The sequence below is a fragment of the Eptesicus fuscus genome, chromosome 3 (genome assembly GCF_027574615.1).
Source record: "Eptesicus fuscus isolate TK198812 chromosome 3, DD_ASM_mEF_20220401, whole genome shotgun sequence".
Lineage (NCBI taxonomy): Eukaryota > Metazoa > Chordata > Mammalia > Chiroptera > Vespertilionidae > Eptesicus > Eptesicus fuscus.
In genome coordinates this window covers 53,029,462-53,042,944 of record NC_072475.1, presented here as the reverse complement: position 1 = coordinate 53,042,944, position 13,483 = coordinate 53,029,462, and the positions used below count along the sequence as shown (strand labels likewise).

Below are 13,483 nucleotides of genomic sequence, written 5' to 3'. Positions count from 1 at the left end.
TTGCAGGCTGGGTGCCTCCCAACTGCCCTCTCCTGCTGGCCATCTTATGGTGTCCATCTTGTGTCCACATGGGGGCAGGATCTTTGACCACATGGGGGCAGCTATATTGTGTGTTGCAGTGATGATCAATCTGCATAGTACTCTTTTATTAGATAGGATAGAGGCCTGGTACAGGGGTGTGGGCCAGCTGGTTTGCCCTGAAGGGTGTCCCTGATCAGGATGGGGTTCCCTTGGGGCGTGGAGCGGCCTGAGTGAGGGGCCTGTGGTGGTTTGCAGGCGGGCCACACCCCCTGGCAACGCAAGCGGAGGCCCTGGTATCTGGAATTTATTCTCCTTCTACAATTGAAACTTTGTAGCCTGGAGCAGAGCCAAGCCTGGGGCTCCCTCTGAGGCCAGCAGCCACTTGTGTTGGGGTTATAATTGAAACTTTGTTGCCTTAAGCGGGTGGGCCCGGCCAGGGTGTGCGGAAAGCTTTGCTTTCCCTGTTGCCGGCGGCAACCCTGGCCTGCTCTCTCAAGCTCCATTCTGCCGCCATTTGTTTGAATTTGTTTACCTTCTATAATTGAAACTTTGTAGCTTGAGTGGAGGCTTAGGCCTGGCCAGGGTAGGCGGAAAGCTTGGCTTCCTGTTACCTAGGAAACCTTGCTCTCTGTGGCTGTAGCCATCTTGGTTTGGGTTAATTTGCATGCTCGCTCTGATTGGATGGTGGGCGTGGCTTGTGGGCATGGCTTGTGGGTGTCGGAGGTATGGTCAATTTGCATATTTGTCTATTATTAGGTAGGATTCGATACAATTCAACATACGAGCTGCTACCGATGCTAATCGTGTCGAGTCACACTCGACATCCGAGTGCGAAAGGTTAATTGAATAAAGCCAGAAAGAAATCAATATAATATCTTTGAGTGCTTGCATTGACACGGAAAGCTTGGCTTCCTCTGTTACCTAGGAAACCTTGCTCTCTGTGGCTGTAGCCATCTTGGTTTGGGTTAATTTGCATACTCGCTCTGATTGGATGGTGGGCGTGGCTTGTGGGTGTGTCGGAGGTATGGTCAATTTGCATATTTGTCTATTATTAGATAGGATATCAGGCTTAAGACAAAATAAGCTGAGTAAAACACCCATTAGGATAGCTAATATCATTAACAAAACAGAAAACAGTCTTGATGAGGATGTAGAGAAATTAAACCCTTGTGCACTGTTAGTAGGAATATAAAGTTATGCAGCTACTGTAGAAAAACAGTATAGTGGTCCTTCAAAACATTAAACATAGAACGACCATTTGACCCAGCAATTCAACTTCCAGGTATATAACAAAAAGAATGGAAAGTAGTGACGCAAAACAAATACAGTTCTACTTCAGAAATATTGCAAGTTTGGTTCCCAACCACCACACAAAAGCGATTATCCCAAGACAGTGAATATTGCAATGAAACCCATCACAAAAATATTCGTTTCCCAGTGTATATAGTTATGCTTACACTACACACAGACAAGCACATGAAAAAGTGCTGCACATGTCATCAGGAAAATGCACATTAAAACAATGAGATATCACTCTACATCTATTAGCATGGCCAAATTACAGAACACTGACAACACCAAATGCTGGCAAGGATATGGAGCAACAGGAACTCTAATTTGTTGCCACCCACTTTGGAAGACAGGTAGTTTGTTACAAAGCTAAGCATACTCTTATGGTACAATCCAGCAATTGCACTCCTAGATATTTACCCAAATAAGTTGAAAACTTAAATGTCCACACAAAAATCTATACACATGTGTTTGTAGCAGCTTTATCATAACTTCCAAAACTTGGAAGCAACATAGATATACTTCAATAGGTGAAAAGATAAACTGGTACATCCAGACAATCAATATTATTCAGTATTAAAAAAAAAAAAAGAGCTATCAAGCCATAAAAGGATGTGAAGAACTTTAAATGTATACATTACTAAATGAAAGAAGCCAATCTGAAAAGGCTACATGCTGTGTGATTCCAACTATATGACATCCTGAAAAAGGCAGAACTATGGAGATAGCAAAAAAAGATCAGTGACTATCAGGGGTTAGAGGCAGGAAAGGGATGAACAGGCAGAGTACAGAGGATTTTTAGGGCAGTGAAACTACTCTGTATACTATAATGGTGGATACATGTCATTATACATTTGTCCAAACCTATAAAACGTACAACAGAGTGAACACTAAGGTAAACTACGGACTTTGGGTAATAATGATGTTGCCCATGTAGGTTCGTCAACTGTCACAAATGTACCACTCAGGTGGGGGATGTTGATAATGGTGAAGGCTATGTTATGTGTTGGGGCAGGGAGTATATGGGGAATCTCTGGACCTTTCTCTCAATTTGCTATGAACCCAAAACTGTTCTTAAAAATAAAGTCTGTAAAAAAAAAAAAAAAAGATATGAGCTAACTACCAATCCATGAAAAGACAGAGAAACCTTAAATACATGTTGCTAAGTGAAAGAAGCCAATCTGAAAGGCAAACTATCCTACATAATAAAAAGGTAATATGCAAATTGCATCACTCCGCTACGCCCACGATTGGGCCGGCTGGAGGTGCGGGGGGTGGGACTCAGGGTGGCCAATTGGCTGGCGGTAGGAGCGGGGGGCGGGGACTCACAAGCCGGCGCTGCTTAGGCAGGTGCTGCGGAAGGACCCATGGTGCCAGCGGAAGACACGGGTAGTGGAACTCGGGGTGGCCAATTGCGTGGCTGCCGGCACCAGTTTTCCGCCAGCAGCAGTTTTCCTCTGGCCACCCGCCCGATCGGAGCGCCTCCCGATCTGAGTTCCTCTCGGGGTGGCCAATCGTGCTGGCGGGAGGCGCTCTGATTGGCGGGTGGCCAGAGGAAAACTGCTGCTGGCAGAAAACTGGTGCCGGCAGCCAAGTGAAGGAAAAGTCTATTGCACGAAACTTCGTGCAACGGGCTCCTAGTGGAGATAATAAAAAGATCATTGGCTGCCATGGGTTCTGGGGGAGGGAGGAAGAAATGAACAGGTGGAGCACAAGAGATTTTTAAGGCAGTAAAACTACTCTGTATGATACTAAAATGGTAGATACATGTGCTAAAGCAACAAATGTGAACGTCAATTTTATCACACAAAAAGTGAACTCCAATGTAAATTATGAACTTTAGTCAATAACAATATATCAATATTGGCTTATCAACTGTAACAGATATACCACACTAGAGCAAGACGTTAATAATAGGGGAAAGGGGTGGGGGGTGATGATGATATGGGAACTCTGTATTTTCCAATCAAATTTTCTGTAAACCTAAAACTGCTGAAAAAAAATAAAGTCTAATAATTTAAGAAAACGTACAATGGAGCATAATAAGTAACAAATTCTGTTTTAAAAAGCAATCTCATACTTTATTTCAAAATACTTTCCAATCTAGCCCTGGCCAGTGTGGCTCAGTTGGTTGGAGCATCATCCTGTGCAACTAAAGGTTGCGGGTTCAATTCCTGAGGTGCCCTGACATACCTAGGTTATGGATTTGATCCCGGTCAGGGCATGTACAGAAGGCAACCAAACGATGGTTGGTTTGTTTTTTCTCTCACTCTCAAATCAATTTACACACATACACACTCAGGTGAGGATTAAAAAAAATAATAATAATTTCTAATCTATTAAAGATTTAAATGTTAAAAATAGAAGCCATGAAAGAATTTAAATATAATAATAATCTTGGGGATAGGAAAGCCTTTCTAATCATGGTACTAAGAGCAGAAAACGCGCGCACACACACTCAACTGGTAAATCTAACCATATATAAACATACCCTGTGTGTTTTTTAAATGAAAGTTTAAGAACAAATGACAAACAAGGGGAATTAGTTGCAACTTATATGGCAGGTAGAGTTAATAACTCTAACAGATTGTATACCTCTAAGAAAAAAAGTGGAGAAAAGGTGATGGGAGGGACAAATGATATGAACAAACAATTCACAAAATAAATTAAAAGAAACAATGTAGGAAAATTCTGACATAACTGGTCATTTCTTTAATCAGAGAAACACACAATAAAACATCAAAAAAGACTAAATATATATTCTACATATCAGAGTAAAAAGTATTATAAAGATGAATAATACTCCATATTGTTTAAGGTATAGTGAATTAGTCGTTCTTCTACATACTGCCTAAAAATTTGAATCTATAAAACATTTCTAAGGGTAATTTAATGAAATTACATCAAAAGCCTTTTTCAATTCATATCCCCTTATACCTAGCAATTCATTTCTAGAAAAATATCCAAAGGATATAATAAAGGATGCAGAAGAGGCATATACAAATGCAATATTATCTATAATTCCAAAAAATTATATGCCTAAATGCTCCTAGGACATCATTAATAAAACTACAGTAAATCTATACAATGTAAACAGTCATTTAAAATTGCACAAATCTACTGAAATGGAAAGATATCAAATAATAAATTTTGTGGTATAAACATAGTTAATATGGCCCTAGCTGGTTTGGCTCAGTGGATAGAGCGTTGGCCTGTGGACTCAAGGGTCCTGAGTTCGATTCCGGTCAAGGGCACATGCCCAGGTTGCGGGCTCGAGCCCCAGTAGGGGGTGTGCAAGAGGCAGCCAATCAATGATTCTCTCTCATCATTGATGTTTCTATCTCTCTCTCCCTCTCCCTTCCTCTCTGATATCAGTAAAAATATATTTTTAAAAAGTTAATATGGATAATACGGAAGTCACACTATATGCACTTGGGCAAATTCACCTACAGCACCTCCTTCTACCAAAAAAGCTAACATTCTACCTGTCAGACCACCCCCAGTAAGTGAATGTCACAAATAAAAAATTAGAAGGGTGAAGACTGTTGCCTCATATAGTGTCCATTTTCATGCACCTCTCATAATGTGAGCACCTCTCTGTATCTTACTGTGCTGAGAATGATTTTAGAATCAGCTTTTAGTACAAGAGGTTACTTAAACACAAGCCAACTACTTCATCTATTGCTCAACTGAAGAAAAAATTATTTCTTTTCACTAAAAGAAAAAACAATTGTATTGTAGTTAATGAGAGACAGTGTTAAATTCCGGAAAATTTTTCAAGGATAATTTTAATCTGATGGGATTTTTCACTTTACACACTGATTTTAAGTATCAATTCCCATGAAAGAAACAATTATATTTGTGCAGGTAGTTTGCAAAATGGAAGTGCATATGTATACACAAAGAATAACATTCTAAAAGGATATTCACCCTATGGAACAAGGAGGAGAGAAGGCTGAATGAACACTGAACATAACCCTGCCATTTAAAGAGAAAAAATTGTATCAGTTAATTGACTAAAAGCAAGTACAATGTTTTTATTAACTAGAGAGACAACTGTCAAATCTACTCAAGCACAGATTCACTTTTTTCTTCTAAGCCAATGTACATTTAAATAGCCTTTTTGATCACCAAAGAAAAGAATATCATATAAAACATAATCGTATTACAATTTGTGCTTCACACACTAGAAACAGGAAAAATGTCAAGCCAGTATCCAACAATAAATTACTTTACTTTATATACTATTTGACTAACAGTCATAGGGTATTCACATACATATTCTTTAAAACAAGGTGTGTATCAAAAGGAACTGAACTAGAGCTTCTCAGAAATGGCTGATTCCAAGGCTGGGGAAGGATATGTACAAGTGAACCTAGAATATCATGTTATGCCAAAAGTAAGAAAATGCTTTAAAAAATGATAGGGGCATGTCATAAGGACAAAAGAACAAGTTTGTGAGGGCTCCCACCAGATAAATCTGAGACAATCTGAGCACCAAAAATACTAAGAATAGTAATAAATTATCAATTATTGAAATAGATATATCAACAGATGGACAGATAAATAGATGGGGGAGAAGGGCTCTTAATTACAGTAAGATGCCAAGTTTTAATTGGAAAATGCGGAGGAGTGCTACTTTTATAAAACTGTTATTTTGAACATAGTAAAAACTGGTTCAGGCAAGCATCATCAATGAATGCTAAATTGTAGGTGACAATTTTGCTGAAAAGCAATCTATACTAATAAAAGGGTAATATACTAATTAGACCAGATAGACCAGATGTCTTCTGGGCGTCCTTCCGGACAAAAAGCCATAGCGGCTGCGAGGGCCGAGAGCGTGGCAGCAGTAGCAGGGTTATGGGGGCGGTGCCTTCCCCTGATCAGTGCGGTCGCCTCCTGCAGAGGGAGGCCAGACTGTGGCTTAGGCCTAAGCCATCAGTAGGACATCCCCTGAAGGCTCCCAGACTGTGAGAGGGGGCAGGCCGGGCTGAGGGACCCCCCTTTACCTCCAGAGCATGAATTTTTGTGCACCAGGCGTCTAGTCTATATATATAAAAGCCTAAGAGACCAGATGACCAGACAACCAGCCAGTAGCCATAATGCAGACTGCCCACCAGGGGGCAGACGCTCAATGCAGGAGCTGCCCCCTGCTGGTCAGTGTGCTCCCACAGTGGGAGTGCAGGAACGCTGCTCAGCTGACGGGCTGCTGATGGCTGGCAAGTGCAGCTGCGGCAGCACTAGCCTCTCCTGCGGACACTCCCCCTGCAGGCTCAGCAGGGCTGGGATGAGCGGGAGTAGCGAGGTGCCCAGCCCGAGCTCAGGCTCCTCCCCAGCCGCCTGCTGCTTCGCACACTACTTCATGCTATGTGGAATCGACGTGGACAAGCTGGCGGGTAAGGCCAGGCTGCATGGGTGCGGAGGCCCACTGATCCCTGCAGGCCAGGCTGAGGGACCCCACCAGTGGATGAATCTGTGCACTGAGCCTCTAGTTTGCTTATAAGATGCAAGGGAGTAAAACAGTAATTGTAGAGTAATGAGATAACACCTTAACTGGGTGATCAAAAGTAACAACATCAATGAAGGGCAGAAGATGTATACTATACCTCTGGATGTACAGAACCCTATAGAATACATAACCTAAATCTAATCATGAGCAAGCATAAGAAAAACCCAAAATGAGAAACAATATATAAAAAAATAAGAGTAATGGAGAACTGTGTTCTTCAAAAATGTCAATGTCATAAAAGATAAAGGAAGATTATGGAAATGTACCCAGACTAAAGGACACTAAAAAGATATGACAACTAAATGCAATACTTCGTCCTAGATTGGATAGAGTACTGAAAAAATAATTAGAGAAGGAAAAATTCAGTAGAGAAATTTGATCCTATATAAATGAAATAGCTTAAACTACAAGAAATATTTATAGACGCTTTACAGATGTGATTAAAAGGTTCTAAAGAGAATTCAACCAGATTCAACATAATCAAAGCACTGCTTCAGAGCAGTAGTAAATGAAACTATTAACAATTTAATGGAATCAAAACCACCAACTAAAAATTTTATAAAATTTTCCTCCAATTCCATAAAATTTTAGCTAATATATTAGTTGATCCACATCCATAAATGTTTTCCTTTCTCAAACCTAACCTGCAAAGTTACACACACACAGCAACAGACTAAAATATAACATTACTGGAACCATTAACAAGTCAAAAAATCTAAGAAATTCTGACATTTTACCATTATACCTGGAAGTTCATCCTTTGCTTACTAAGTTAAATACACTTTTCAAAATACATAAATTCCATCATCATGAACATTCATTCACCTTCAAAGTAAAAAAAAAAAAAAAATACCACTGACCCTACAGATCAATATCTATGTTAAGCATGATTATTGTTAGTGGTCTTTATTACATTAAAATATTCAGCTCTAACCGGTTTGGCTCAGTGGATAGAGCGTCCGCCTGTAGACTGAGGGTTCCAGGTTCGATTCCAGTCAAGAGCATGTACCTTGGTTTGGGGCACATCCCCAGTAGGGGGTGTGCAGGAGGCAGCTGATCCATGTTTCTCTCTCATTGATGTTTCTAACTCTCTATCCCTCTGGCTCCACAATTTAGCATCCTTGGGCAAAAGACGTCATTTCTCAGTGCCTCAGTTTTCTAATCTATAAAATGGTATAATCATCTCATAGGTGAATATACACCTCATAGGATTATGATAACTAAACAGATGCTCAATAAATGTTAGCCATTATTTCTGTTTACACACACTTAAAAGTGTCATATTCTGATATGCATTAAGATGGCTTCTATAGAAAACAGTATGATAGTTCCTCAAAAATTAAAAAAATAGCCAAAACCGGTTTGGCTCAGTGGATAGAGCATCGGCCTGTGGACTGAAAGGTCCCAGGTTCGATTCCGGTCAAGGGCATGTACCTTGGTTGCGGGCACATCCCCGGTAGGGGGTGTGCAGGAGGCAGCTGGTCGATGTTTCTCTCTCATCGATGTTTCTAGCTTTCTATCCCTCTCCCTTCCTCTCTGTAAAAAATCAATAAGATATATATTTTTTAAAAAAATTTTAAAAATATAACTACCATATGATCCTACAATGCTGATTTACAGGTGTAAAGTACATTATCACACTATTTCAAAAATAATGGTGTAGGTGCAGAGGAAAATGAAATTGACCTAAATATTTTCAAACACTGAAAAAAGTAATAAAGGCTAATAAATTAATCTAAATTCAGCAAATAGAAAAGAATGCACATATTAGTTAACAATTCAATTACAGAATGTAATCACACGAAAACCTCTACTAAATCAACCTGTTTCAAAATTCCTAAAATCTATTACTTTCCTTAAACCAAAATCTGATACCACATCCCCCCCAAAAAATTAAAATATAAGTAAATCTAAATATCAAAGTAAATTCACAACCAATGAAATTATGCAAGACAAAAATTCACAAATATAACCTTAATAATTAGAAAACTAATTCTATCAGAATTCAATTACGAATAACAATAGATAAAAACATTCAAAATAGGCAAGGCAGAATATGTTAAAAAAAAAATTTCTCCAAACAGCAATTCTACCTCCAATCTACAGAGAAATCTAAGCATAGACTGTTTGGTTACTTCACTAAGCAACTAATTTTCTTAAGTTGCAGACTTCACACAGAGAAGAACTGCATCTGTCTATCTATGTCTACAACTATATGTAAACGAGGACTTAATACTCATACTATTTTTTTAAACAGTTACCCCACAAAATAAAACATTCCTAGGTTTAATGTTGGTTTAGAAAACCAAATAAAAAATTATTTTTCCTTTCCTTTTTTTTGCCGTTTTCACAGAAGAATCCAATTTGTTCATCCATTTGGACCTTAAACATCAGTTTATAAATTCAAATATAAAATATGTTCATCAGTTTATAGGTAAAAAAAAAAAAGCAAAATGTGGATAATTTTTTAAAGTAATAGATATATAACAGTTCATTATACTGTTCTCTCTAGTTTTGTATATTTTTTAAAGTTTATAATAATGTTAAATTTTAAAAACTTATTCAGGTGTATTGAGTGGTTTTTAAAACCTTCTTTAATTCTAAAACAAATTTAGTAGAAAATATCAATTTACCAGCAAGTTATTTCTGAGTACACTAACTTGAAGGTGGACCTCAAATCACATCAAAAGTTACTCTATCAAAAGATAGATGAGATGTAAAGCCATATCTACTTGGAGGTTACTGAGGAAATAACTATAATGCAATGAAGTATAGGTCTTATTTTAATATGTTATATAGTTAGCGACTAATAAAAAAAACATTTTATTCTTAGAATTAGAAGAGACAAATTTTTAGTTCAGTGGTTTGCACACTTTTCGAGGTAACTAGAGGAGAGGGCCAGAGACCGATCACCTTGTTTTATATATTGGGGATTGTTTACAAAATATGAGATTTTGTTTTAAAAAAGGATCTAGCTACTTTTTTAAAAAGTCTTCAAACCACTATGCCATTGCACCCACATTCTAGTTAATATATTATCTAGAAAAGGTTATATAATTTATGTAGTATCATTCAATTAATGGCAGTGTCAGGAATAGAATGCAGGACTCTTATTTATTCAGTTCTCATTTAAAACAATGCATCACTTCAAATTTAAGTTACAATTAAGAATACAATTCTGTTTCAATTTTCTTGCCTGTAAAATAAGATTGGACAAGATCATCTCTAAGACCATTTTCAGATCTAAAATTCTGAATGCCAAGTTTAAACAGAGGTCTGTGTTAAGGTAAATGAATGTTCTGTTACTCTTCAAACATTTTCAAGGACTCCAGAGAACTACAAGTCAAATACGGAAAGCTAACAGTTACTCAGTCGTTACCTTTAGGGTGCTGAAACATTTTTCTAACTACATCCTCTTTTAATAGTTAATACTAGGACAGGAAACACTGTTTTCAAAGATTACTAAAATAATCATAGTGAAAGGCTGTCTTAGATATTTTTAGAAAGAATATTGACCTATCGAAATACATAACTCACTGGATGTTCAAGTTACTGAATGCCTCAAAGAGAACCAAGTACATCACTCTCTTAAGTTTAAAATAAATTAAATCAAAGGAACATTAAGCCTAGCTGACACATAATGGTCACAAAGTTTTGACTCCCACCTATTAAAGCCTGAAAGAGGTTGCTCTGAAATATGTTAATAACCCGTTCTATGGAACTTCTGAGCTGTCTGTCTTCAGTTTGGCTTAGTTTCGAACGATATTCTTCCAGAAGTTGCAATGCTCTCTGGGTATCTGAGGAAAAAAAATAGAGTCTGATTAAAATTATTTTACAAGTAAGTATTACACAGTAGCTGTGCAGCAAATGATTCCGCAAGGCATCTATACAGTTCCCAAATCCTCCTGGTCAACTGATGCTACTATGTTCATGCACACCTCTATTCCTTAGAATGATTCAAAAAAGTTTAAATATATGTCACAGTAGAGAAAGGAGGAAGGTACATAGTTTTAATAAATGTGTACTGGTAGTCTACCACAATAAAAGATCATTTTAATCAAAGTGTCGGTCACAGTTTCAGCTGATCTGATATGCAAAAGCAGAAAATCTATAATTTGTCATTATAATCCAAATATTAACTGTTTCAAAATTATAGTTTTTTACCAGTATCCCACATTGCTCAAAACAGTGTTTAGTAAGAATGATATCGTGAAATATTAAAACACCAATTCAGAGATTTTTTTAAGACGACGTTCAGAGGTAAAATACTGCCTCTCTAGTTTCCAGAGAGACATCGAGAAAAAGTTTGACGAACATATGGATGTGTCCATCTCCGGAACGATGTGGGGCTCAGATTCCCTAAGCAGTAAGGATAGGACTGTGCTGTCTCATTAGAGGTAAACATTAATAAAACACAGCAATTAGCAAACACACACACAGAAAAGCAAGTGCCATCCACGAGAACAGTTCCATTAACACATGCTCACCTTGTTTCCGGACCGGCATTTTCCCCAGAATCAGGAAGAGGGCACACACCTTTAAAACGTAAATCAGAAAAGAAACAGAACTAAGGAAGAGAAGAGAATCGTGGTGAAACTAGCCTTCCACCACCACCACCACCACCCCCAAATCTCAAATCGAAAAACTCCCCGCCCTATCTGCATAACCCACCCACCTGGGCAAAGTTTTCCCAAGTGCAAGGCAGAGCCTCCAAGCCCAGCGGTGTCAGTCCATCCAGAGAGCTCTCACCAGGGGGGTGATCCCTCTGCCAAGGGAGAGGAGACCCGGGTCGGCTTCCAAATTCTCCTCGAAAGCTGCCCCCTCTCCACACGGCGCTGACTGCCTAGACGGGAGGCCACCCCCACCCCGGCACAAGCATGCAGACTCCCCACCGGCGACGGGGATGGGGACCAGGCGCTCCGACCCCGAGCCCCTAAGCCAGCGGCGGCGGCTGCAAGTCGCGCCGAGAAAGGCACCGGCGGGGCTCGTCGCCACGCCGTGCCCGGGCCCCCTCCTCTCGCTTGCCTGTCTCCGGGCTCGCTTCCTCCGGGCGACTCCAGCGGGGGCCGGACAGGGCAGCGGGCCGCTCTGCGCGACGCCCTCGCGCCCCACATGCACACCGCCGCGGGCCCCCACACCTGCGGCGCCGCCACAAAGTTCCTGCGAGCAGCGTGCGCTCCGAGCTGGGGTGCGCCCCGGACCGACTCGGGGCGGCTCCCCCGCCCTGCCCCGCTCCACGTCCCCCCGCCCCGCCCGGGGCCGGAGGAGCTCAGCTGAGGGGGGGGGGTGAGGGATCGGGGGAGGAGCTCCCCGCGGCCGGCCGCACCCCCGCGGCCTCTTCCTCGTCCTCGGCCGCCGCCTCCTCACTCGCCGGGGCCCGCTCGCCCGCTCGCCCTCGCCCCTCCTAGCCGTCCCACCCCCGGAACCTCGCCTCCTTCCGCGCCCCCAACCTCTCTCCCCCCAAACTTTCCGCCAAGATGGCGGCCCCGGAGCTGGACGGCCGCGCCCCCACGTGACCGCCTTCCCGGCGCTCGCAGCCAATGGGAAGTGAGGAGGCGGCTCGCGCGGCGCCCCGAGCTCTCCGCGCTCCCTTAGGGTGGGGAGGGGGAGGAGGGCCGGGCGGGGGCTGGGGAGGGGGACGCAGACCCCCGCGCGCGGCTCCCCCAGCGACCCTCCTCGCTCGCAGGGGCGGCCGGCGAAGGGGCCCTGAGGACAAAGGCGTGGACACGCAGGCTCTACAGGTGGCCCGGGAAGGCTCGCCTTTACCTCGCCCTGAGAGCCCACCGGGGCGGCCCGCGGTTTTGAGCGGGCAGCACCCCAGGCTCGAGAGGGTCGGGGTGTCTGGAGACAGATGTGGCTTCACCGACACCAGGTCCGAGACACATTCCGGGACACGCTTTCGCCGCACGAAACACGTGCTGTTCTCAACTCCACGTCAGGAGAAAGTGCCTGTCGCCCCCGCGGTGGATCTCCAACCTGGAGAGGCGATCCGCCGGAGGAGTCGCCGGCACCAGCCACGTCAGGGGGCGGGAGAAGGCGGAGCCCGGGAATGGGGGTGGGAGCGGGGGGGGAGAGGCGCTTGGGCCGGGGTACCATCTCTGCACTGTCTTCCACTTCGTGTGGATTTTTTTTTTTTTAAGTTACTCGTTGCCCCTCTGTAAAAATGTTGCGGGGGGAGGGGGTTAATTAAAGAAGGGCACATAAAATGGGGAGATGGGTTACTTGGATAAAAGTTTTAGGGTTTTACTAGTGGATTTTAAAATCTCCGTGATTAATTCCAAGCAAGAATGCATTTTCAGCGTGGGGAGGGAAAACCCGTTCCTTCTTTTACTCTCGCATGCATGCCACCTGGCCTGCGTCCCCCGCCCAGTCTTCAGTCTCAGGTATTGCCCGAGCTCAAGCGGCCCCTTTAAGAACTCACCTGTAGCCACCTGCCCAGAAGCCAAGCCGGTTGAAGTTTCGACTGCACCTCGGAGCGGACTGCAGGCGGGACTGGACCCCGCTCAGGGGCTGAGATACCCAGTTGGTAGAAACAATCTCGCGGAAAGCTCTCCAGGTCACTTCCCGGGTCTTCGAGCTTCTTCTGGATAACAGGGACGTCCCTGCTCTGAGGTCCAGAGAGAAGAATTTGCCCAAGGTCACCCAGGATTGGTAACCAAACTG

General features: G+C 42.4%; 1 protein-coding gene across 7 annotated transcripts in view; it reads right to left on the bottom strand.

The window, feature by feature from the left end:
• Positions 1 to 12,262, bottom strand: part of DLG1 (discs large MAGUK scaffold protein 1) — a 248,396-nt gene extending 236,134 nt beyond the window's left edge. For 6 of the 7 annotated variants that reach the window (XM_054713852.1, XM_054713853.1, XM_054713854.1 and 3 more), the window contains exons 1-3: positions 11,846 to 12,262; positions 11,308 to 11,356; positions 10,486 to 10,617 (exon numbers count right to left, since the gene is read on the bottom strand). In XM_054713852.1, coding sequence (XP_054569827.1) covers positions 10,486 to 10,617; positions 11,308 to 11,326 — 151 coding nt within the window. In that variant the 5' untranslated portion in view covers positions 11,327 to 11,356; positions 11,846 to 12,262. Of the gene's footprint in view, positions 1 to 10,485; positions 10,618 to 11,307; positions 11,357 to 11,495; positions 11,586 to 11,845 lie in introns of all 7 variants that reach the window. The other variant, XM_054713858.1, reaches the window with a different exon arrangement.
• Between the last annotated feature and the right edge of the window lie 1,221 nt (positions 12,263 to 13,483).